This window comes from Rissa tridactyla, chromosome 3 (assembly GCF_028500815.1).
Source record: "Rissa tridactyla isolate bRisTri1 chromosome 3, bRisTri1.patW.cur.20221130, whole genome shotgun sequence".
NCBI lineage: Eukaryota > Metazoa > Chordata > Aves > Charadriiformes > Laridae > Rissa > Rissa tridactyla.
Genome location: NC_071468.1, coordinates 33,995,618 through 34,023,141, shown reverse-complemented (window position 1 = coordinate 34,023,141; position 27,524 = coordinate 33,995,618). Strand labels below are relative to the sequence as shown.

Sequence of the window (27,524 nt, the reverse complement as noted above, 5' to 3'; positions counted from 1 at the left end):
TTTTTTTTTATCTTTCAAATGTACTTTAAACAGAAGCTGTCGCTTCCACTGGTAGCAAAAAGTTATAATTAGTTCCTGTCTTAATTTCCCCTTTAAAACTTTGGCCTTGATGTACTGCCTTGTCTCAAGAGATCTCAGATGTTAATGAATTTAGCTTCAGAAGTCCCTGTAAGGCGGGAGAGCATCATACCCACTTGACAGGAGAAGAAACACAAAGCAGATCACTAAATATGCAAAAATGACAAGGTTTTTCTACATTTTGCATTTTATAATTACATTATTATTAGCTAAAACAAAAAAAACCTCTAACTGAAAATGTTTTCATTTTCAGAGTTAGCTGTTGCGGGGGAAGACTTGTTGTTCACCATACACTTAAAATCGTCCAACCTGGCTTTTCCCAAATTGATTACATTGTTCAGCTAATTGAATTGAGGATAATCTCGTGCAGACAGCTAATTTGGGGTTTCATATTACATGCAAATAATCTTTCTGAAACAATAATTAATGTGACTAGATTCCACAGGAGATGCTCTCTCCTTCATGGAACAATTGTGTTCATAACTCATTTAAATGTGCTCATCAGACCCAGAGATAATGCACATGGTAGTCATGTGTTGAAAGCTTACACTTGCGCTCTCTGACCATGCTTGTATTGATACATTTGGAGAATTTTGTTTAGTTACTACGCTGTGTCTTACCAGGGGAATAGTTTCCAAAGGATTTGGAAATAGATGAGCATAGGAGCAATTCATATTGCACGTGTGAAGTGTAGAACATCGTATTAAAATGTTTTCTGGATAGAAGGCGGGTCCTTCTGAGCAGCAGCGGGGAGCGAAAGGATCGGCTAAGCTAGTTACAAAGACCCAGTTAATGAATTCTATATTGAATACCTAATATCAGGTGAAGAGAAGCAATAGAAAGCTGCAAAGATTCCATGTTATCCTTTGTTCTTTTCTTCAGCATCTGTCTGTCTTCAGCCTGTAGAGATGACTGTTGTGTTGTGCTCTTCTGGACATGAGACAGGCTTTGTTTCAGATATTGGAGCATTGCCACAGAACTAAAATAACGTTACCTGTGAAGCCACCAGACATGAAATCAAAAGCTGTGATGTTGGAATTCTTGTTATGGAAATCGTGTGTCTGGATACTTTGAAGTATCCAGTAAGATTTTTATCAAGCTGAAGAAATTCAGCACTGTCAGTGACATGGTTTGGTATGGCTCTTTCTGCTCAGCACGGTAGGGCAGGAGTTTCTGTTCTTGGTCTGTTGCTGTCACGTATCAAATGGCTGAGGCTGCTCGCAGGTACCCAACTAAAATAGAAGAATCCTCCCTAATATTGGGAGCCAAGAGAGTTTTACAAGTTTGGGGTGAATTAGAGAAAAGATGACTTAGCAATTCTGCAAAGTTGGAACCATGTAGGAGCAATGAAGTCGAAAGTAACTTTTTAGAAATCCTTACAGTGACTAGTAAAGTTTTTAAAATTTAAAAATAAGCCCTGCCTTTTTTTCATAAACTGGATGACAAATATATGGAGTTGGTTCCTCTCAAGTTTTCCTGAAGTAGTTCCATAATTCAACATTGTTGCAATATAAATGTTGTAGGATTTTTTCTTTGTTTTCACTGGATATAGATACATAGCTTTATGGAAATACTTCTGTTAAAGTTCATAAAATGTGTTAATAAAACATGAATGTGGAACAAAAAAAAAAAAAAAAAATCTGAGTTCCTCGGCAATAAGTGAGAAAATGGAAAATTTGCATTCCTACATTACACATTACATCCTATATTGTTTAAAGAATGTATAATAAACACTTATATTCCACCCATTTAATGGACAAGTGGAAGGCAGGAGTCTATTTCCATGCTTACAACAGGGCTGAAAAGCCTGGAGATCTTTGGTTTATTTGTGCATCTATAGTGTTTCATTAGTGCTGTATTCAGTACATGTGTTATCTATAATGAGACGCTGACACGCGATGTGAAAGTAGGCATACCCTGCACCACTTAGTTTTAATAGTGAGCAAACAAAACCCTGCCACTGAGCAACACAGGTCATCCCAGCTTCACGTCACCTAAACTGCTTTACCAATACTCATTAGCGTGTAGCCTTTGTCATTTGTAAAGCAGCTGCCTTAGAAACCGTTCTCACTAACTGTGCCCTAAAATTGGGTTGCTTGAGGTCATGAATGACAAGCCAGGTCAAAAACCTTGGGGAGGGGGTGGTGGGAAATGGGATCGAATAAGGACATTAAAATTATCATTGATTTAAAATATTTTCTAAATCTATGTGTGATCAGGTTATGCTTTTTGTCGTAATGTGAAGCACAGGTAATGATGCATGTTTAAGTGGAAGTCTTAGAAATATAATCAACTGGTGTAAAATAAGGATGTTTATTCTTTAAAAGTAATTGTCAAGGTAGAATATTGTTTGACCTGGACTTTGGACCACTGCTATTAAATTCTTGGCATCTCAATCCTTAACTGAAGTAATGGGAAAAAACGTAGAAAAAACTTTAAATACTAAAAAAACAGTCAGAATCGATAAAAAGGCAGACACGATCTTTGGAAGGACAAATGTGTGTGTTTGCTTGGATGTAAGGAAAAAATATTAACCACATAAATATTACATTGTTCCATAGCTGTGTCTGAAACACTGTTATTAAAATCCAAGTTAACTCTTTAGGACCCCACAGAACAGCAATTTTATTGTTTGCTGTTAGACATCATCTTGTCCTAGTGCCAAAAGTACTGGAAATCGTCTCCTCACACATCCTGCTGATGTGTCCTGGTGACTCTTCCAGTGAGAATCTTAATGATACATAGTGGAAAGAAAAATCTGTACATACTGGACAATGTTTTAATACTTATAGATATTAATTCAGCGTAACTGGGACTTGTCCAGCAGAGCACAGCCATTCTAAAAGGAGACAGAGAGAACGGGCGGCCTCGTTACACCTAAGCTCTACACCAAATTCGGAGATCTTTGGGTGACTGCTGTATTTGCTCTACTGTCTCCTGTAAGACCTGTCCAGAGAGAGGCGACGCTGCTGAGCTCGTTCCCTTGACACTGCATGGAGTCTTAGACAGATTTGACAGTGCTGCAGGGCTTTGCCATGAAGAAAAACAATTCATTGCTGAGAAGGGAGTTCCAGTGAGGGTTCTTCAAATTCAAACACAACGTTTTTCAGCTGTAGAAAGATACATTTCTTTTCATACACACATACACGCGTATTCTCAAGATCTTTTTTCATTCTGCCCCTGCTCTGTACAAGTTATTAACTGCTGACAAGAAATTCACATCTCTTAAATAATGCTTAAGAGCCATTGCTATATAAATTGAATGTGTTATGAATTGTGATGGGCCTTTTTGTAGTGTTCTGTGCCTGGAGCAGGAAGAACAGAGGATGTCATTTTCATTAATTTCTAATGAGGTGCCAATTAAAGGCAAGGAAGGAACTCAGAAGGGAAGAGTCACAGAGCTCCCCTGAATCCTGTACCCTGGGGCTGTCAAACGAGCGTGCTGCCAAGCCTCCTCTGAAAGTTCCAGTAAATTACAAACTCATCCAGAGCACAGACAGACAAATTCGGCTTCTCTTTGATCTTCAAAAGAGCAATTTGTAAGACGAGTTCTGAGCCTTTTCACACGGCGAACTGGGAGAAGTGAGAGGAGTTGTTAATTGGTGATGCACTTCCAAGCTTCAGCGAGAAAGAGAAATTTTAAAATGAATTCTCATTTTGTGCCTCTCTGACTGGATAACCTTTAAATCAACACTACTAGAACAAAACCAGTTTCCTGTGAAACGTTTCTAGATGACGGTACACTTGTCATGTTTTCCAGGCAGCGATGTTCTCTAGCTTTGAGTGGGCCTTTCAATAATTTAGTGTCTCATGATGGATAGTGATTGTATTGGAATAACGTATTTATTTAATACTAGATTTAGTAAGCAGTTATATCATCAAGGAATTACAGGAATCATTCTTCAAGGTACATTCTAATAGAATGTATTACAGCATTTCTGCTGGAAGTGTAAGCAGTCCAAAATCAATCACCTTGATCTGAAAATTAAGTTGTCAGTTGTCAGTTCAGGTGGTTACAACAAACTTGCTTTAAAACTAGAGGCAGCGAATTTGTGAGTGAAAGTAGCTGTATAACACAGAGCTCTGGAAACATATTTTAGAAAAACGCAGGTTGATTATTTGCAAATTATGCTATAAATTTATGGGCCTTATCTTAATTACTTGACTAGATGTGTATCACTACTAAATAAAGTTGTGTATGTTTTTAAAAGATACTGAGCTGCAAACTTCTAAGCCACAGAAATTATTTGTACAGAAAGCATAACTTGATTTTATGGCAGAGACTTAGTATTTTACAGCAAAAAGTAGTTCTGGTATCGCTTGCTGTGTAAAGCCAACACACAGAGGTCTGCAGTGGTCTTTAGTATTGTTGGAATTGCACAAGACATGCGAGGATATTCTAGGTGATCAGTAAAGGAATTTCACATCTGTCATGTTAGATCCAGCCCTAGTCAGCAATTAAAGAAAAATTAGTACAGTGCGCCAGCTCTTCAGCAGCTTTTCTGTAGAATGGTTTGCTATTTGTAGACCACATCCTAATGGACATGTCTGCAGCTCAGGCTCCACCTGTCCAGAACTCTTGGCAATCAATGGTGTGGCCAAGATAAGGGGCCCCGGAAAGTAAGCCTGTCTTCAGCTTGCAGTAGCAGTGCCTTAGAGAGGTGTTGCTGATTTGTTTGTCTGCTTCTCAGATAGGAATCTCAAGGTTTTTTGTGTTCTTTGGCCAGAGTAGATGATTAATAGGATGGGAAGATGCCAAAACCTTCCAGTTCGATCAAACTGTAGTAAAAAAATAACCGCTCAGTTGTGGTGCAATCTGATCAAACAGTTGTTAGCAGTATTTTTTGCCTCTGTGGACAGGAAAGATTTTCTTGGAGTTTTACTGGCCTAGGTTGTGTTGTAACAAGTTATCATTTCCCAGAATGTGGACAGACTTGAACAGTTATGTATTCGTGCTACTCTTTGCAGTAACTACTAACCTCAGGCATGAGTGAAGGCAAAATGTGTTGGTTTGCAACATTTATTTGTGAGATGTTGGCAAGTATTGATGTTTGTTTGTTTCTTGATTTGAAGTGATGCACATTCACAAGCAGCCTCTATGGTGGTAAGGCTTTGAGTCAAGAAATGGGAGTCAAACTTTACCAGTTCAGCAGAGCGCTGCCTCCCTGTGCTGCGCGTGTGGAGTAAGGGCACAATGCGTTGTTGGACCGCTTCCCAGACTGGTCTTTAATAAGCACATAACTTTCATTCCTAATTAGTTAGGAGCTTTACGATATAACTTTATCCACATACGTGACTGTCCACTTCTCGCTATGATTGAAATCTAACTACTAAAGCATGTCTCTAGAAAAAAAGACTCAGATTTTAGTCTTCACGGTATACAATGTGATGGGTGTCTCGGAGATGGTGCTGAATGTGACTTTAATGCAAACCAGATAAATGCCTTGTTAAATTTTTATTAGAAGATGGTGAAATGCCTCATCAAGATGTGATCAAAGTCGGTAAGATTGTAATGATAAAATGGTTTCTGGTTCTAACAAGTTCAATAGCAAGCTGCTTGCTACAGCTTAGCAACACAGAAAATCAACGTGTCTGAATAGTTGATAATGCAATTTGTCCCCAGCTACTTTGTGGCTTGTTTCTCATATGGTTAATGCATAAAACCACTTAAGAGTCTTCATTCTTTGCTTAGATTAGAGGAACAGACAGAAAGAATGGAAAATGAAGAGGCCATAGTAGTATAAGATACAAGTACAGTTGGCTCAGATGACGAATTCATTTGTATAGGAAAATAAAAGAAAGGTAAAGAAGAAGCAGAACTGTGAAAGAGTATAAAATGGGGAGGTAAACCAACAAACTAAGCATTTGAGTAATCTTAAGATTACTTGCCTAGAGGGGAAAAAACATGTAAATGAATGTTTAACTACATTGATTGAGAGCAAACAGAAAAAACAGGGGCAGTGGGACAGGCAATTATAAATGTCTATTAAGCAGATGAAAGGAATCATTGACAGAAGCAGAGGTACTCTGGTTGATTATTAAAATAAGAGAAAAAACTTAAGACAGCTCATCAAAAAAATGTATGTCCAAAAAATGCATGTGAAGTCTTCATATTAATTTCCATACAGGTATCGGCGCACCACATTCCTTTTATGTGAACAGTGATCATGAGGGAAATTACTCATGGGAACAAAATTACAAATTTGAGAAGTCATTTGAAAAAAGTAGCTCAAAGGAAAGCTGATAAGGAAATAAGCCCATAGGGAACACATTTATCTTCCACTAGAACAATGTTAAAAACAAACTGGCATTATACCTCTTACAAGATATCCTACATCCTAAACCATCTCCTGACTTTAGTCTGGTGTGTTCTGAAGATAATTTGGTGCTTGCCAAATTATAAAAATATATTAAAATATTAACAATGGAAAGGACTTTGAAACATTAATGAGTAAACGCAGATTAAAGGAGATTCAACTATGATGAGAAAGCATTATAAACAAGTTGTAAAAATTTCTAATCTTGGCAGTGGCAGGAACAAAACTTGTCTTAAATATTTGGCAAACATACCTTCTAAACCATTTCAGAAACTTGTGTCATATTATGTGTATATATGCATGTACATATACACACACAAACACATAAGCATAGTTAATAAGCATAAAAAAGAGAGGTCTGGTATGTTACTATGCTTATATTTCCACATCGCTGTTTTTAATTTAGTTCTGTATAAATCTGTAATAACCTGGTGGAATTCTTTTCTTGGGATTACTTAAAAGTGTCTGTTGCTTTAGTTCTGTTTTGGTCTTCTGCTGAGCAGAGGGGTAAGAGGAGGAAAAGAACAGACTGACATCAAGCACTGGGCATTTCTGTTAGCCATCAGAAACAAAATGTGTCCGTACAGAAGAGACCGTACCTTTTTTACAGATGCTGTGGCAGCAAGTCTCACTGTGATTCAGTAATAAACCAGGTGGAAGAAAAACAGCTGCAGATTCTTAACTTATATAACAGAGCTGCTCGTTCATAAACACAGGAGATGAGGCACTTGTTTGGATTGTGCCAGAATAAATTTGGAATGATTTGATTTACTCAGTTAATTTAGAAATTATCTTCAAAAGGACAGGAAGAAAGAAACAAACTTGAATAGATAAGCAAAAAAACCAAAAAGCTCTGACAACTTTCATCTTTGTACAAAAGTAGTCCAATGTGTGTTGAAACTAATGTTTCTCTTAAAACTCAGTAAAATACTAAATCATGGTTCCATTTCCATGGAACCTTTTTCTGTGGAGAAGAATTTGTAATGGCACTGGTCAGTTCACTTTCTAGATGGATGAGGTTTATCTGGTACCAACCAAAATGGCTTCAGGACATGATTATGTATTGGTGTAACAGATGTGCTTCCATCGATTAAAATTAAATATGTGCACTGCTTCCGGAGATGGAGTCAACCAGTTCAATAAGAAGCATTTATGGAAAATTAAATCTTATTAGTAAGTGGTTACATACTATAATTCTGGCAAGTCTTCCTGCCAGGCCTTAAGATGTACCATATTCAGATGTCTTCCGTTGACTGTTCTCTTAAGATAGTTGCTCCCAGAACAGTACTTTTGCCTCAGCCATTCCAGTAATGCCTAACATCTTAGTCTACATTGTTGTGAGTATTTAAAAAAAAAAAAAAAAAAAAAAAGAGAGAGAGAAAGAAAAACTATTAAAGTTTGAATTAAAACTCGAATACTAGAAATTGACCAGTTAAAAGCGGTTGACTAATTGGTGTACTATAGGTTCCAAGGACAGGACCCAGAAAAACGCTTTAGAAAAGCGGTCCACAGCTTTAAAAGTGTAAATGGACTTCATGGTCTGCTTATAATTAGAAATCATGAAATAGAGTTTGAAAAGGCTGTAGTATATTCCACCAGCTTGTTCAACTGATGTGGCTTTCTTACAGCATGTGCTGAATTTGATTTCTTCCACCACATTACCTAAAGTTCTGCAACAGGTGACTCTCTTGATTTAGTAATGTATACTGAGCCTGTTAGTTACCTTCCTCTGGTCCCAATCAGTCCATGTAACTGAAATGGGTCAGTCGGTCTCTTAAGTCCTTGAGTTCTCCTTAAATAAAACAAGTTAGCATGTTCCTTTTAAAAACAAAATTTTAAAAAAAAAGATATTTTAGTTTGACACAACTGATGCGGTAATTCCTTCAGTATATAGCCTTCAGGTGGTTTTCACATGGAAACTACAGTATGAGGAAAAAGTTAGCATAAGCATTTTGTTGGCGTGCCACATTAGATCTTTTCTTTCATGCCTACCTGTACTGTGGTTACAGAAGAAAGAAGTATATGCATAAAGTAAAAAATTATGCAATTTTTAATTGTCTTGTATGTACAAGAGACACATGGCCTAGTGAACTTGAACATAAAAATCCAGCTGACTACCTTATTTCTAATTCCGTCTCTTTCAGTACCTTTAGGGAAGTAATTTGCTCAGTCTCCGAGTCATTTTTTTTTTCTTATCAGAAAAAATGAAGGGAATAGCCACCTGCCTGCCAGATGTTAAAGGAAACATTTTTGAAGGTTAAAGTGCTCTGCCCTTTCGAATCAAAATTCTTTCTTTACAGTGTTCTTATTTATCCAGAGTCTCACAGGCACATGTTATAGCTTCACCAGGACCGTGCGCTTAGAAAGCTTCTGCTGGTTGGCAGGAGGCTGCTGCAGTCTGTCCTCAAAAGGGAAGATACTGCCTAGAAAGCATCCCCCTCAAAATGAATCAAATGTATTTGTCCACATGTTAACAAATAGCTACACACATAAGTACTGATTTCAGTAATGTGCTTGATATTTGAAGTAAACACAGAAGGCCCAAAGCTATAATCATCTGACAAATCCTGAGGGAACGTTACCAGCTAGTTCAGCTGACCATGAAGTAAGGCTTAGGTAGGGAGGAATGATGCCCAGTGAATTTTGTTGGTGAAAGTCTGACTTCTTCGTAGGAAGGAGTGGGGAAAAGGATATTGAAGTGAATTGTCAAAATTTGCCTTGAAAAGTCATGACTCTTTCCAGGAACTAGAGGGGTTTTTTTCCCTACAAACTAACTAAATAAAATATTACCTAAATGAAAATGCCACCTACAGTCTTAAATTCCATATCTAAGGTATAAGAAAGTGTTAAAGCTAGGTACAGGGACTCGAGGCTACCTGGTTCCCTGCTAGAGTTCTCCACGAGGTTGCCATGGGTCTTCTAAGGCAATGGCATAAAAATTACTGTTCATCAGTTTTCCCAAAAGTTAAAAGAATATTAGTCTGTGTCCGGGGCTTTTGATATTAAGTATTTCTGGCCTTGGAGGAAAGTTTCAAGAGCTGAGAAACTGTATTTGTGGACATTCTAATCACTGAGGTATAGTATTTTCTTCAAAGGGTTTTTAAAAGTAATACATTTATTTAACTGTATCTTTCTATGTATTGAAATGAAAAGGTTTACCTACAGAGGCATTCACAGCCGTTAAATGTTCCTGAGTTGCTGAAAGTTGCTCAAGTCTGTGCAGAAGCTGTGTACAGGGCGTCCTGCCGTATTCTGAACAAGCAGGAGCAGGGAATGTTGTGGAAGTCTTTGCACCCAAAAAAAAAGGGGAAGGGTGGAAGTGTACATCACTCTAAGCATTTGTTTTCCTTTACGGTATACATAGAGCTTCTGAATGGAGTTCTATTTCCCTCTGGTTAGAAGAAGAATTACTATTGACATAAATAGCGAGAGGCTACAGGAATAGAAGACTTGCATGGAGCAGAATGTGTAATCTAAGAGACCCTGGACACAAGGTGTAAATAGGGGATAAAGACATAAAATAAATTTCATTTAGGTTTAAAAGAAATAGAGCTGCTTCTCTCCAGTGATTTGGCCAGCAAGCTTAGCCGTTGTCAGACTGTGGATCAATATGGTGCAACCTCTAGAAAGCTATTTAAACCCAAAGCATAAATAATATAATTCAGAAAATATACTGAAAGTCAAACCTGGAATCATATTCAGCATGTGTTGATTTGAACTCAAAAGACAGACAGGATCCAGGAGAACAATTAGAATTAATAGAACACATACAGTATGTTAGACCCTTTCATTATTCATTCCAGTTCTTATTAGTAGCCTTATCATTCCTGCATTTTCATTGGGCTAAACAAAATTATACACATACATTATTGAATCGCTCACTATTGCTTGCTATTTTAATTAAATTACTGTGTACACTTTGGCTTTTAATTAAATACTCAGCTTCTGGGAGAAGTGTATCCGCTCAGGTGGGCTTGGTGTAGAGAGAATTCTAGAAGTATTAATACTCCTCCAGCGTTTTTGAAAATGTCAAACACTGCGCGGGCCTTGCATTAATGCTTGGGTCACTCTGTCATCCACCTGACCTTTCTTGGGAGACCTTTTTTTTTTTTTTTTTTTTTAAAGATTTCACACTTCTTTAAAATCTAAATGTTTGGAGTGGGAAACAAATACTTCCTTATATGCCACTATAGCCTATGGAAAATCTTACTTCATAGGAAGTACTACCATTTACTAGTGTTACCTATTATTATGGTTTACCCCTACTTTTTTAGGTGTCTACACTTGAACACTAGGATGCTTTTTTGCCGTAATTCTGCTTTTTTACTCCATATCCTGTTCTTTGTATTCATTCTTCCACATCCTACAGGATATAACTTTGTGAAACTAGGAATTATATGGGAGATACAGTGCTGTTTCAGTGTTCTCAGCCCTGCAAACATGGCAGTGAATGTTCCTTTTACAAGCGTAGCAGTGAATATTAATTCCTCCTGGATACATCACTGCAAGATCACACGATTATTCAAAAAAGCAAGCTCTCTTCACCTACCTATAGTCTAAACTTTTAATTTTGAACCTAGTCTGTCCTCTCCCTCAAGTTAGTCATGCGTTGGTGTTCACTGTCTGGCACCACTGTTGATGCTGCAAGTTGTTGGGAGCAAAATGGTTCCTTTGAAAATTCTCTTTTTAAATTAAACTTTAACTGTTTTGCCTTTGTGCTTCAGCAATTGTGCAAGTCTTTTTGAGAAAAATGTTTCTTTCGGTTATATTGAGAAAGTATGGGATAAATTAAAATGCTGATTTCTGGGAAGTTGCATCTATCACCTCAGATGAAGTGGGATTATACCGCAGTTCTATAGATGTTTCAGACCGGTGGTAACTCCCCATTTGTGCTAGCTGATACGTCACCTTGTAGTGTCACAACTACTGCTTGTGCTTGGCTGCTGTGGATTGCAACTTAGACAAAAAATTGAGGACAGTGTATAAGGTTGGAAGGGGAGCATACAAGATGAAATGTGTAGGCCAGTGACTTCTGAGGTATAAAGCAGTTTAGAAAAGAGCATTGCATGCTGTATCCCTCAGAGTAATCACATACCTAAGTTGCTCCGTTAGACTGTCTCTGATAGATGTTGGCCTTAACTCATGAATGATGAATAGTGAGGAGAAGAAGTTGTGATACAAAAGTACTTATTTTTATGTGTATGTGTTCTGTAGAGCAAGAAAAATATTTGGTTCAAACCAAAAGATTTAACCACCGTTATTCTGTGGTATGTGGCGGAACTGAGATATAATCATGACTTTAGTAAGACCTGACCTGCAGTTTAATTATTACAAAGCAGGTATGCTGGTTTTATCACTTTGATTCATTGAGGATTCTTTGAAATTAAAAAATTATTTCCTGAAAACCTCAGTTCTCTTCCTGGAGATGCTCCCTACTTCTGTGGAGTTAGTATCCACTAGAGCAAAGGCAGGACTTGAATCTAGGAGAATGCTGTTTCTTAATTTTTCCCACTCCAAGTACACTGTCTTCAAAGAACCAGGAGGAAACTGTTCGAGTTCTTTTTAGTTCCAAGGTCAAGGAGTAGAACAGTGTTTTACATAGAACTTCCTTAAGAATTGTTGATTAAAAAAAACCAAAATACTTAAAAATCAGCATGTGCTCTGTCCTCAAGTGATATAAATTCTCTGTTCAAAATTTGTGTCACATTTAATGTAGGAAAAAATAGTTTGACAGCTTTCTGTGCAAGTAAAGTAGTAAGATAAATAGGAAAGTGAATTTGAAATTAGCACAAATTGGGATAAAAGGTAGTTTGTTTGCAGTATCCACAGTGCAAAACCGCATCTCCTGTGTGTTCCCTAAAGCAGCTTCCCAGGTTTACGATCTTCAGGAAAATAGACAGAAGACACTTTGAAACACAGGTTATACGTGACTAAACTTGGAAATACAAAGTTTTTGCCTTGCAGTCTAAAGAATTCTTGCAGAATCTTTAACCATACCTGTCCAGTGGCTGTTACAGGATTAAGATGATGTATACAATTTCTTCCATTCATTTCCAGGGCAGTTTTTTTCACCAGTAGCTTTTTTTTGTCTCTAATGTGTGTCCATACGTATTGCTTTACCCTCTTTGTGGCAGACAGCAAAATAGAGCAAGAAAGGAAAAAAAAAAATACTTTGTTCCCTTCTTTTCTCCAAACCATAAACCCAGTAGTACAAATGCAAAATGAATCTGCAGCATCATGTAAGCATCCTCAGTCTCAGACATAAAATTTTATGTAACATCACAGATGTCATGGAGCTGCGTGCTTCTAGCATGAAACCTGAGATTATGACTGATTTAAGAGCAGGATGGAAGTCCCAAGTGCACATCCAGTCCTGGGGACAGATTGGCAGATTAAAAGAAACATTCGAAGGTGTTTTATACCGCCTCTTTTCTTTTCCTGTTTATCATTTTGGTAGTCAGGAGTAAGTATAGATGATCTATATAAAGAAGAAAATATTGAAAAGCAAATTTCAGTGACCATAGCAGATGGCTAGAAAAACAAGTTGATAAGCAAAGTACAGGTCTTCCTACTGTGTGTTTTCCTGAATCTTTTGCAGCTGTGCTGTTTGTGAACGAACGTGGCAATATTTAAGATACTGTGCATTAATATTTAGAGACTTCTAACTTTGAGCACTTAGAGGATAACATTCCCCATCCAGTCTTCTTGGAGTGGAAATGATAGAAAGGACTGCCTCAAGCTATGTTTTGTGCAGTTTTAATAAATACATCTATTTGGTTAAAAAGCTTCCCCATAATGTGGCTTACTCCCCTTTCCCCATGGGAAGGAACGACAAGATTCCTAGTCAAGTCATTCTGAACTATTTAGCACTTAATCAAAGTGTGTGACATCTTGCAAAGCTGGGAAAGAGAAACAGGAGAATAGTTTAGCTCACTTATTTCCAAAAGCTTGTTGTTTACCTTGTTGGGATTTGGTTTGGTTTTATAGAAAATGTCAGTGAAACTGAATGTTCCTTGAGTTGTGTAATGAAAGCTGACAATGCCAGTGCAGAGCATTCCCCACAGAAGAAAGAGAAGAGATAATTACAGTATATGCAAGAATGGAGCTGTCTAGAAGGAGAGTAATACAAGATATCAGCAGACTAGAACATTTTTATACTGTAAAATAGCAGTGCATACAAGCTGCGCTGGAAATCTTGCTAGGCTGGACTATAGCACGCTTTTACTTCTTCCATTGCTGGATGTTCTTTTCAAACAATCTCCAAAATACCAGGGGAAAGAGATGGATCGTACTGGAATCCAGAGAGCAAGTGTTTCGTGAGGTACTTGACGCACAAGTCTTTAGGATCTTGGCTTTGTGTCTTGGTAGTTATTTGTTCCACTCTTAGATTCATTTCGTACCTATTCCATGTCTTGAAGAGAGGAAAAAACAGATTTCCCTCTCGCACTTTTTAAAATAGCTTTATTGTTAGTATAATTTACAACACATGGACAGTTGGAAGGGATGGAGGAGATACATAATCATTGTTTTGGGGATTAATAGACGCTTTTGGGGAATGATGTCCAGTTACTCTGAACAGTGCTGCAGCTGCATGTATCACTGCATGAGCTAATCTTCTCTGATGGCTAATCTGCCTCTGTTTGCTCTGTTGTATGATATCCTGTAGGTATGTTGGCCTTTAAAAATAGATTAAAAATCTGTTCTTGCACAGAAGTCTGCATAAAGACTCACACATACCTTGCTAGATAATACACCTTTGGTAGAGAATTTTTGCAGCACCATTATCTCTTAGGGTTACAAGGTATTTTTAAGTTCTGTTTGAACCTCTTGCTGATTAGAATTTCAGATTAGCAAGGAAGGTAAAATTTCTTGTGAAGCAGGTGAAGAAGCCAATGCATACAGCAGAGAATTCTGCACAGGAAGAAGTCTGTGCCATCATTAAGACCATTTTTGAATAGGCTTTGTATAGGGGGACCTATACAAACACAAGTTGTTCATTAAATAAAATCTGGAAATGGCTGCAAATTGTGGAAGTTTCCTACTTCTGCATTTTAACTTGGGAATGAAAATGGTAAATAGCTGTACTAGGGGGCAGGTAAGATGATTTTGAAGTATCAGAAGCTCTGATTTTGTATGGTAATTGTGGCAGCAGGCAACTACTTTTTAGGTAATACACGTCAAGATGTTCCAAATGGGGGCACTTTTAAATGTTTTTAAGCCACTTTGTAAATGTGTAAGATGTATGAACGTTTAATAAGCTTTTTTGGCACTTCTACCACTTTTCAAAATATGCTCACGTATTCTGAGTCTTCCCTTTGCAGCTTTCTGAATGCCTCGTCAATGAGATTAGGACCAGAATCTTGGAGCAGGAAAAGGAGCTTCCTTTCTATCATAATGCTATTCGTGTAACAGGGATCATTGTATTTGTTATGTATCTTGTGTAACAGCGTGATGTTCTCCAGCAGTACATTAGAAGAGTCTGGGACTCCATGCCTGGCCAAGGACATTCACTAGAGTAGTCCCACCAGTGTGCTGTGCTTCCCTGTAGGTAGTTTGCAGTAATCCAATTATTGGGTGTTTGTGCCGTGTTCCAGAAAGTCTGACTGCTTTCTGTGGAGCTAACAAAAAGAAAAAAGAAATTTAACTAAATCAGGGACCCTCCGAAATTACAATTTGGCTTTTGTGTTCTGGATTATTATGCCATTTAGTTGAATTGATTCTGATGCTTCACGTACCATTTTGTTGGTATTTTAGCAGCTTACCGTTTTCAGAATTCAAGGACAGAAAGTTAAGAATTAAATGTAGGTTTTAGTTGAAATATTTGCTTATTGTCATTTCATACTCCCATCTAGGCAGTGCTCTTGCATATAACAATGAGGAAAACGCAGTCATTTTTCATCATCACCCACACACAGGGAACTGTAGGTCTGTGGTATTCTCTGGTCTCGAATATGGAAGATTATTTTGTTTTCTGTCCTCTCCAATTGCCTTTTCCCAGCAGATTCCTCAGGAATGATGAAAGCAACTTCACAGTTGCTTCTGTGCAATCTCAGACTTCCTTTGAATGATGTTTTTTTGCATGTAAAGGGCTCACCTGCATGGTACAAGTAAGGCAGAGATGGTACACTGCCGTACGACTTTAAACATCTATGCTCTGGTGATGAAATCAAAGTGAAGTTTTGATGATATATTGTGAAGTAATTTCTGGTGTGCTTAGAGGAGTTCAAGAGTTTTGAGGCGCTACATAATGTTTTTCCAAGATGCTTGCATTAGAGGCCTGAGGAGTCGGTGCTTCATAGTTTACTTCTTATATCAGGAAAACGACAATTGTAATGCTGGGAGATGTATTATTACATTTACTAGACTGACATCTTCTGTGCTTGGAGTGGAAGTCTGGCATGTTTTTGGTTGATGACTAGGGTAAACTTAACTTTAGTTTGCAGATGGATTCCCTTTTCCAATGCTCTTTCCCCTAGCCGAAAGTTATTTATTTCGTCTTTTAGTTACAGTGCATTAAAAGAAGCATTTCTGCAGTGAAATCCTTTAGGGGAGACAATGTGTATTTTGTATCTCCCATAATGAACTTAACTGTAAATACACTGCAAGAGTTCAGTAATCTAACTTGCTTTATAACCAAAAAAGCAGAGTTCTTGGGAGTAAAAAAAATCACCTCTCAATCTGGATTGGTTTTAAGGATCAAAATAGATGTACGTATATTGGCCTTCTGTCCCAGTGCATGTAAGTTAAGAATGGAACCATTATAAAAACTGATGGTCTCGATACGACATCAGGCACTTGTGCGCACACAGACCACAGAATGGACACTCTTATTTCCAGACCAGTGAAGAAGCAAGGAGTGAATATAGCAGTAATAACTTAATTGAATATATCCACTCTGAACTAATGAAAAAATGCTCAGAACTACTGTTACTGAACCAAGTGCTTACTGTATAACAGTATTCAAGTCCTTTAAATTTTAAATAAAACCTAAAAAAATACAAGTTCCAGTGTTTAAAGCGACTTAGGCATTTGCAGCAATGGGACTAAAGATCTTAAGTCTCTTTTGGAAATGAGACTTCCAGAGATCTCTGTTGCTAATTAAACACAAATAAACCCTCTCCATAAGAACAGCCAATATATATACAAAACTATCTTTAGTAATGTTCAAAATGTGCTTGGGTATTCTTTCATTAGGTATTATCAGTTCTAATTAGCAGTACGTATTTAAATAGATATATGAATAACAGGTTTTGATCATTTAGTTGCTGAAATTAGAAACACTTTTCCCATAGTCTGGGAGAATTAAAATCACCTGCTATTCTTTGTTGACAGTTATTGAAATTCTGTTCAAGAATGCATAAGGAAATACTTGACAAACAGAAAAAATAAATAATATGTTTCATCTGGAATAAAAATAGTATACAGTACAGCTTTTCCTACGTGAATACAGGTGCTCTAAAAAGAACTAAAAGGTGTTCAAAAAAGAAATAAAGATACCACAAAGCACAGAATAGATTGTATTGGAGGGGTGGCAAAGTAGAAAGGAATGTCACTGGTCTACAAAAGGCAGGAGGCTTTGTAGAAGGTGAGGATGTGGTAATTGAACGATCATGCTCAAAAGTGATAAATCATGTTGTATAAATCTAATAGGAAAATACATGCAGAATTGTCAAAAGGGTCTTACTGAAGCTGCACAGAAGATTGTGTACACGTTCAAGATGTCTTTTACATAAAATTAAATAGCATTTCTACATATGGCTCTTAACCATGTGGAGAGAATCCGTAAAACCATCAGGATTTAAAACCATTTTTTACCTACAAGGGACTGAAACGACTTCAACACAATCCATATCTGCAGGGTTTCTTGCATCTGCTTCTTACGCATCCATTGCAGATACGATGACGAACTTGATTTTTGAGCTCATCTAGTCAGGTATTTATGTGTTCTTGTGTCCGCAGTGGCCGTTGGTTCAGTAATTTGAAGTCTTATTTCAATAAATAAGGGAAGCCTTCAGTCCATGCTTTCTGTAAGAGAGAATTGAGTGAAATGCCTGTTCAGTACTGAAACTATAGTCCAAGGATGTTTTCATTTTAACAATCAGACCTTGAATTTTTGGCACCTCAAGAAAGATATTTGTCACGCTTGAGTGTGGTATGACCCAGACTGAGATTGAAGTGGAGGCAATGACTGCAAGGGGCAAGATATATATCAGTTCAATCTGCATCTTTCCATCCATATTTCTGAATCACATACACCAATGCAGTCTTTTTTGCTTTGGATTTCAAAGCCAGCCACAGATAATAGACATGTCGTTTCATAGCTGGTGCTATTGAAACAAAGAGCAAAGATAAATCAATTTTTCTTTTTTTTTTCTTTTTTTTTTTTTATAATTCCATATGTGATACTCTTCCCCTTTCTGTTTTCTTAACAATCACGCAAACATAAACGTAGCCTCTTGTTCTCTCCTACAATTGCTGTTTTATAGTCCAGGAAATAGTTTACACACATATTTTTATATATATGTGTGCATGTATATATCTGCACAAACACACATTCTCAATCATTCACTCACTTTTCCATCTCTCACATATCACTGTTTTGTGGTTTTAATATCTTTTGAGCATTCAAGGAGCAGCAGTAACGTAAAGCATTCAGTGAGAGGCAGAGTGATGCTCTTGGCACCATCATGCAGGAAAAATATTGCAGCATAGGCAATTACCAGACTTCGTTTCATATACAGTGGACTACGCGAACCCTGTAACCGTGTGACTCTTTTCCCTATCATCTTAACACTATTTATCGCTATGTAACATTCATTTTAGAGGTAGGAAATTTGAGGCAATTTCTTTACTGTTATAAAGCGTTAGGGCCAAATAAGAAAAAAAGCTGATTTTCTTTGTAGACTAAAAAGAGGTGGCTACTGAAGATGCCCTCCTCACCCATAGGAAGAAGTATTGCCATGTTTCTGAATCACATGCTCCCTGGAAAACTGAACAACGTTGACTAGCTTTAGACAGAGAGACAATAACCTACATCTTTTCAGCTACAGAGCAAGATGATGTGGCATAACATGTCCCTGTGTCAAATGCCTGTTCACCCCCTGTGGTTAGTGTCAGACCAGTTCATGAAGAGAAGCTTCTGAAAACTGGAACAGTGGTGGAGTGGTGAACTCTCCTGCAGCCGCTGCCAAGGCGGGGTGCTGGCAGTACGGAGGAAGTAAGGTGCTTAGCTTTAACAGTTCTGACCTGAATGCCTGCTTGGGAGCTAAACCTGAAGCACCGTAGGCATGAATTTCAGAGATGACAACCAGCTCCACATAAAGCAGAAAAGAGTTCAGTGAAGGTGATCAGGTTGGTTTTTTGGGGTTGTTTTTTTTTGTTTTGTTTTGTTTTGTTTTGTTTTTTTTCAAAAAAAAACCCCATCATCTTTGTTTACTATCTGGGCACACCTAGTTTAGATGATTTTGGGGGCTTCCGCTCTAAGATGACAGGATGGCAAAAAAAACCCCACAAACCTAATATGACTTGAGCTTTTGATACTGTATTGATAAATACTCACGGAAGTGCAGTAAATAATCAGATATTTGTTAATACCCTGTAAGGAAAATAAGTAAAAACTTAAAGCTGGCATTAATTTTTGAGAACTGAGTAATCCCCCAATAGGGAGATTATAGAGGGATTCACTTCTGATTTGGGTAAGATTCTGCCACTTTTACCACAAGTCCCTAACTGTATTTTTTTTTCTCCCTTTCCACGGTAGGTTACGTGTTCTGTATGTTACATCGCCTGCCTGAACAACATGACTGCACATTTGACCACATGGGACGTGGGCGTGAGGAAGCCATTATGAAAATGGTGAAACTGGATCGGAAAGTAGGGAGATCTTGCCAACGCATTGGCGAAGGATGTTCCTGAGTGCAAGACTGCAACCAAATGCTGTTCTCTTAGTTCACTAATGTTAGCCTTATTTAGGACAAAGTCAGCCAGACACCTTGTACTAGGCAAGTTTCAGACTACAGCCAATCAGTTTCCTTTCTTTAGCCAACCGTCCTGGTACTGTAGTTTAGGGGTTGATGGTGGTTGAAATTGATTTCTGGCTGGTTACTAAGGTGCCTGCTAGCCACCGTATAAAAATAAAACATGAAGAAATATTATTTTTGAGCATGGCTAGTGGATTTAAACAAAACAAGAAAAATCCAAAGGCTTCTGTTATTGCTGGAGTCACTCTAAAAGCCTTACGCTGGAAACATTCCAGCTGCAGAGTTAAAACAAATAGTCGTATAGAAGCTGGTGTAAAAGTTTGCTATGCACATGGCTTTCAGACAAACTGTTTAATGTGCAGCCTTTCACCTCTTCACTGCTAGTGAATCCTGAGGAGGTGAAATACTACTAAGAGCAGCAACTGCAGCTGCTTAAGCCCAGAAGACCTGACTGGTCACTCGTGCCTTCATCGCGTGTGGCTTTTGAGTTAGGCAGTGTCACCAGCATCAGGGATTCTGTTGGGGTAGGAACATCTTTCTGGTTCTTCCCAGGAAGCCAAAAAGAAAGGGGGACAGAGATTCTTATGAAAAATTTTTATATCTATCTTACTATAAAGAACCTATCAGGGTTTTTTGTTGTTTTTTTTTCTTTCTTCTCAGTTAAATTATGATCTCACTTTAAAGCCAACTCCATCCCAGAGCAGTAAATGGTGCATACTTTTTACATGGCATCCACAGAGATTCTACGAGTTGTGTGAACAGGTTCCACGTACCTTGAGCAGTGCAGCCATTCCCACCGGCCGAAACCTGATTGGCTCTTGTTTGCCTTTTGCTAAGTGCAGGTATCTGATAATTGATCAAATAAGGCTAATTCACAGCACAGTAGCCATGGCTGGATTCTACAGACTGACTTTCTGTAGCTAGACTTATATATTGGGGAAAAAAAAAAAGGACATTTTGTAGCAAACGGAATTCAGTAACAGTATTGGGGAACAACCGGTAAAACACCCTTTATCAGATTGAGTTTGTGTTCCTCGCTTCCAGAGTGTCAATGAGATAATCAAACGGGCTATATCAGCCCTCTTTCTATGCAGCTGAACGCTCTCATGAAAATCTCTGCCCGCATCTATTGCAAAGCAAGTATAGCAAGTGAATGTGAAAAGCATTACATGAGTAGAATGTTTTGGATCTGTTTAGACCTATGGTTCTGTATTACAGTATGTCACGTTGAGCTGAGCTGAACTGAATTGCACCAGTCTTGTCAGTTTGGAAACATAAAAAAGCAAACAGAATAATCAGCACGTCTCCTGCTGCACACAGGGTTTACGAAGGTAAAAAGGATTAGTACCAATGTGGCCCAGTTTAATCCTGAGTGAATTTAGCTTCTCAGTCTATTTGTAAGGCATTAACAATCAGGTAAATTTGTAAGAAAACCTGAGGGAGGGAAGATTTTCTCTCCTCTTCAAATACTGGGCAGATATAAAACATCAGAGGGGTGAAGTAATGTGTCACTTGAAAAACGCCAGCGTCTGGGGAGTAAGTTTGTATGAGTCATCCTGCATTCTACTTGTTACAGGTAACTAACTCCTTATAGGCCAAATTATATTGTTACTTTGGTAGCCAGCTAGGAGCATTTAGCAAGGAGACAACTAATTTTTTTTAAAAAAAAGACGACATACATGTCTCTACACACACACACACACGCAGCATCTGACTGTATTAGCATTAATTAACCATGAAGCAAATCAGAAGTGTCCCGTCATTATAAAATGCAAGCTATCCGAAAGGCAAGCTGTTTTTTTTTTATTATTGTGGTTATTCAAGAATATGAAACCAGCAGCAAAATCTTCTGTAATGTGCTACATTTTCAGGAAATGGTCCTGGTGAGAGGGACTGTCCAAGGATATTATTTACATTTGCCGTGAGGAGTTTAAAAAAAACACGGATTTTGGCGGCTGCTGTGATACGCACTTTCTTTTCCTACAAAGTAGCTTTTGATGGGCATTCTGATTGATACACAAGACTTTTCTGCATTAATACTGAAGATGCTATTTTGTTCCTCCTTAATATTCTCTTTAATCTCATTACAAGTGCACAGACGGTTTCAAGGCGGCTCTTGAGAGAACACTACTTAAAGTTCATGTGAATTATGGACAATGTTCACTTTAAACAAAAAAGTTGGGGAGGGGGTTGTTCCTTTGCAGTATCTGTTCTGTGAAGTTTGTTAAACGTAAAGAAAGCTTAAGTTCTTGTATCTTAAAAGAAGATCTTATTTAACCCTTTTGTGTTCTAGATTTACTTACACATGTAGCCTAGAGCTCAGTTTTAGTTTAACATTGTGAAAATATTAAAAGAATCTTGTAACTTTATTCTTTTTCCTCCTGCTAAAAAAAAATTAAACCAATCAGATTAAAGTTTGAATTCCTTTCTGCCTATTCCAACAAGTCTTGCTATTTTGCACCATTTCTACTGCAAGTTCATATGAGAAATATGAATGGGGAAAATGCCAACATTAGTCAGTAACTTCAAGTTGAATTTACAATAGGTGAAATGTGGGACTATTTTCCGCCAGTTTGGAAGGGGAGGATAATATTTCTGCTGGGTTCAAGTTTAGTGATTTATTTTGTAAGCAAATCTGGCTGAATCTAGTATAGCCTGAGTATTGGTCAATTTAATTTTGAGGTTAGATATAGTAATCAAATGAACAAGTTGTTTATACTCTTAAGTCAAATGCACACTGTGCACTATATCATTGGCATCAAAGTTTTAAAAAATCATAAATGTTCTTTCATGCATTTTGTCAACTTCTGCACCTAGAGTAGCTGTATTCCAAGTCATGATGGGCTGTGTTCATAATGGATAAGTAGAGGAATAACTATTGTTTCTTAATCATTTAGATGGTAGAAACATAAGGCTAATTAAAAAACAATGAACTGTGTTAGAGGGAGAGAGAATATCAAGGTAATTATTTAAAAACAATTTTGAAATTTGTTTGGAATTGAAATTGTGCCTGATTCATGGGACATGTATACCCATTTTTTTTCTTCAAATTCATATGGTACTTTCAATTATAAAACTGTGCGTGATTCTTGAACAAGATGGCTGTGTTATAGTAAAGGTAAGTTACATAAAACAGCTCTGCCTTTTCATCAAGTTTCAAACCTATAGCTGGGTGCCAAGGCTTCAAGGAAAAATAGGAATTGCCCATGACGGCTGCTATGGCAGAGCCTGTCCTTAATTGCACTGGTTTCTGTTTTGAAGCAGTTTAGTGTCTTGAATGAGAAGCAATGTAACTGTAAAACGAGGTACCTGAGAACGAGTCCTGGTGCAATTATAGCGGTCCAAAAGGTAATATTTACTGCTTTTATCTACTCCATGGAAGGTGACAAATACATTCAAAACTTGAATTTTGCGTGACTTTCTTGTTTTGGACAAACTGTAATCCCCTGGCCTCTTGAACACAATGTCCTGTTTATATTTAATTTCTCATTACTCATTGTGGTGTTCAGTTCATCCTACAATTGTAGCAGTTCCTTCTGTGACTGTGCTACAATTTAGATATAAATATCTAAGGGATAAAAGCACTTTTTTTTGATCTTACAATGACCATTTCAGTACAAAGACTCAACAGGGAAGAAAACTGATACTAATGGTGTCATAAAAATGCAGGTCTTAAAATAGACTCCAAGAAATGCATCAGTGGAATAACTGACAGCACCTATGCTTACAGCTGAAGCATACACAGTTAAGTGCCCAAACAAATGAATTAACATTCTCTTTGTTGTAGTGTAGTTACTGAAATTGTCAGTCATCAGTGGAACAGTGAAGAGAAGGTCTAATCAAAGTAATCCCTTAATGTCACGATGAGATTGTAGCCAATTCACGCTGGAGATAATTTTGTATGCTCCTGGGAACTTTTATACCTACACAACAAATGGAAACATTTAAGACAACGCTGCTTAAAATGAACTGTATTAATTGGCACCAGATCTTAATTTCCTCATTCAAATACCTGATTAGAATTCTGCACACAGGACAAAAATAAATAGAAGCAGATTCAAGTCAAAAGCTGCTGTGGCAGGAGCTGCTGTGTAAGAATAGAGTTCTAGTGTAACCAGTTCACAATCTTAAGCTTAGCTGAGACTGTGTCTGTGCACACTTTGCTACAGAAAGGCCCACACTGGAAAAACTCTTCAAAATACTTTTACATGGCGAATACGTTTTACATGGCGAACCTGTGCAATAGTGGGCTTTATCTCTCACTATTAGCAGCTTTTCCAGAAGAACATGCGTTAATGCTGCTGGGAAGAGCCACTCTTAAATGACAGTTCTCGAAGACATCAGTGAGAAGGACATACTTTTCTTTCTCTTCCTGGTCTTCATTCTTTTTTCCTTTTTGTTGAGGCAGTCAGCATGCGCAGCTGGACATTTGAAAGTAGTTCTGCTCTTTTTGGCTTTTCAGTACTCACCACAGGAAAAAAAGCATCAACTTTTTCTTTTTTTTCTTGCAAGCCCCTGCACATTAGTTCAAGCAGATTAAAATATGGACATTGGTCTTTAGAATTGATAACCTCCTCCTGTATTTTACTACAGTGATAGGTTATTTCTTCAATTAACTGAATGTGGACGTGATTTACTTGTTCTGGATGTTGGGCTATGGGTGTTCTGAACTTCAATTCCATGATACTGTTCACATACACCTTCCTGTGAACTCTGCATGCCCCATCTTCCAATCTGAAGTTGAGTCGGGAGGAAAGGAGGCCTGAAAGCAGGAGGCAGAGGATGCAAAATGACAAGTGCTTAGAGATCACATCCACCTTCCCCTTCAAGTCAGCTCAGAGCATAAAATGGTGAAGAGGCAAAGAATTACTTGCCAAATAGCACCAACTTTCTTGACTTGGTACTACAGAAAACTGTTTTGCTTTATCTTTGTGAATATACCTGTGTAGAGTTTGTCTGAGTCAATTCTGCAACATATGTTATATGCAAAGAAATGAAACAGGACTGTCAGAAAACATTTTTGATGGATTATTTAGTAATAACTACATATTTTGCTACAGGACCTTCCTATTTTGCAGTATGCTGCTATTTTCTGTGGAAGAAAAACAAGCAGAACTTTATAAGACTAACTGTAAAGTATTTCAAATTCAATACATGCATCTGAAGCATTAGGAAGAGATTACTGAAATTACATATAGTTTTTAAAGATGATGACTGCATCCTCTAACAAAAGGGTTTTGTTCTTCTAGTGGCGTTAATGGCGATGGTTTAACCATAAGCAGAATGTTCCTTTCTGCTAGGTTTGTGCAAAGCTAGTTACGGTGCAGTGACTGTGTAAGTGATGAGAATAAAATTATAGAGACCTACTCTTGTCTGTCGGCTCTCCCTTCACGCAAAAGGACAGGAGATGGTACCCACTATTTCCTCATTGCGTAGGCCTGTTTGTTCTTTTGTGAGTTGCAGAAGACACTTTCCTGCCCTGTACCAAATGTGCTCGGGGGGATAGGAATAGAGTTCTAAAGGCTTCAGGGTTTTTAAAGGAGAAAAAAAAAAAAAAAAAAAAAGTTGACATCTCTGAAAGCAAAGTTTTGAAGTCATCCTCTGTATCAGAGGTGCAACACCAGAAGGAGCTCTCTTTAAGGTTCTCAGCACATTCGAAAATGTTGGGGTGTTTTTCTCCTCTTAAACTGTTCAGGATCTCTTTGAGGCAAAGTAGCAATCCCTAATGCCGTGCCTGTTTGGTGTTTGGGTTTTTTTGTATCATCTTTTGAAAGGAAGGCCTACATGATCAGCACTTCTGCATTAAGAAACCTAAATGAAAGGTTCACTATTAACTCCTGAAATGCTCTGTATCATCTCTCTAGTTTTCAAAGGAGCAAATAAATGTAAGCCTCTTAGAGGAGGGAGAAGAGACTCTGAGCCCTCTACTTGAGAAATTCAGAGTTCATTCTTCTTTCTCGCAATAGTTTGTCTTTTTTTTTTTTTCTTCTTCTGCAGAATTGAAAGTATACTACATTTGCTTTAGATTCCTGAAAGCTTTAACTGGACCAGTTTATGGAGACATCTTTTAACATACTACATTTAGCAGCAGCATGAGGAAGATTATGAGCTCCGACAATGTTAAAATTTCAGTTAAACACTGATGGCTAGTACAACTGTTTTTGTCTGCACTAGAGTTTTAAAAAGAGGGCTAGCAAAAAATGTTTTAACTGATCCACCTGTATCACCTTTGCATGAATCCTGCCCCTTTGGATAGTCTGTCACATGCACAGCAGCCAGAGGCATTACCTTTATGCTGTCTGCATGCAGCCATCCCCCTTCGTTACCCCCCATGTTTATATAGATTAAAATACTCTTCATCAGGTAAGCAGCAGTTACAAATTCTATAGCTATCTTCAAGTCACACTGCACACCCAGTGTTTTCTCTTTCTGTTTTTGACTGTTTGGTCTCAGGTCTTGTCAAAAATAATAGTTCCAAATGGATCTTTCCATATATGGACACATACACACAAATCTCCTGGGACATCACATGGCTGAAGCAGAACTACACTTCTCAGCTAAAAACAGCTTTCACTTTCTGCACACCCACACACATATAATCAGTCCTTGTCTGGCTTGTCTTCTGGGGAAGTATAGCCTGTCATAATATCTCAATTTGCCTATTTAATACTAGCTGTAGTTTAATCGTTATCAGCACAGTTACTCCTGGGGAGATACCGATTGGACAGAAGAAAATTTTTCAGAACGAGAACAATCAGCCATTTGAATAATCTCCCCAGGGAAGTGGTGAATTCCCCACCATCTGACACTTTTAAGATTCAGATGGACAGGGTGCTGGGCCACCTTGCCTGGACCACGCTTGTGTCAAGAAAGGTTGGACGACACGATCCTTGTGGTCCCTTCCAACCTGGTATTCTATGAATTACCACAGACTTAGTCTCGGATGCACCATTATGCTCATTTCCAATGCCATTAATAATACTTCCCCCCTAACAGCTGAGAAGTTTGAGTAAATGCTAACAACTAGGTCACAGATATTTGTGTCTCATGCTGTTCCTAGGGGCATGGGACTCTGTGAAAGGGTGGATGAAGGGTGCGTGTGTGTAGGTGTAGGATCAGCTAGGTGCTGCTAACCATATTACAGCTTAATAGCAATACTTTGACTCTGAGGCAGCAACTCCTGCTGAATTGGTGAGAGCAGGGAAATACGTGCTATTTGAAACTTACCCAATACCTCTGTCAGCCTCTGTTCTATCCCTCGTGCAGGCCTTCATTTCTCCCTGACTTCACTGCTGTAATTTCCATAGGCTTTCTCAGTCACCCCTTTTGCAGAATCTCCCTCATCAACTACAATACCCCCCCACGCCAGTGCCATGCTCAAAGACAGAGTCTATGCGAAGACAACATAACAGTAGAGATAAGCACATAAGGCACTGAGGTTTGTATTGCCAGTAGCTGTTTACTTCTGTAATGAAAACATTATTTTTAAGTGTTAAATGACTGCTGCTGTTTAGTATATGAAATTCCTAGAGCTGTCTTAATGCACTGTAGCAAATACCATTAAGGCTGAGTTGTACTTCCAATTTGAACTCCTTCTTCATTGCTCTTAACTTTCTCTGTGGCCTTTCTCAATACAAGGAACCTTAAGGCTAGCTTGATACTACAGCCACTAGAGATATGAAAGCAGCGTTTAATAGTACCTTTACAGGTACCGAAACCCCATCCAGACCAAGAATAAAAAATGTTGTCTTTGTTCTGCCTTTAAATCTTTCTTTCTATTGTTAACCCAATGCTGTTATTCTGTGGATAAAATAGAAAGTTATCGCTCATTTGCCAAGTAATGCTAAATGTTTACCAATCACACGAATTATTTAAAATTATTAGCATGTGGTTGATACTATGGGTTGGTTTGTTTTCTTTACGTCAAGCTTCACGACGACAATTCTCAACCATCGCAACTACTGCAACAGACAGCTTTGATTGACGTAGAAGCCATGGGTCAAGTACACCCAAGTCAAACTCCTTGCATAAATCAGAACCAGTTCCTCGCCTTTGTTGTTCTCAGTCTGGATAATAAAGGGAAAGCCAGTTATGCTGCCTCAGCTGCAGGCATGTGCAAGTTGTCCACTGGCTCTGCACTGTTATCCCA

General features: G+C 38.0%; 1 protein-coding gene across 4 annotated transcripts in view; it reads left to right on the top strand.

Moving 5' to 3' along the window:
- ZFAND3 (zinc finger AN1-type containing 3) overlaps nucleotides 1-21,819 on the top strand; it is a 144,102-nt gene extending 122,283 nt beyond the window's left edge. For 3 of the 4 annotated variants that reach the window (XM_054197150.1, XM_054197152.1, XM_054197153.1), the window contains one exon: nucleotides 19,156-21,819. In XM_054197150.1, the coding sequence (XP_054053125.1) occupies nucleotides 19,156-19,310 (155 nt within the window). In that variant the 3' untranslated portion in view covers nucleotides 19,311-21,819. The other variant, XM_054197151.1, reaches the window with a different exon arrangement.
- The last annotated feature ends 5,705 nt before the right edge of the window (nucleotides 21,820-27,524 follow it).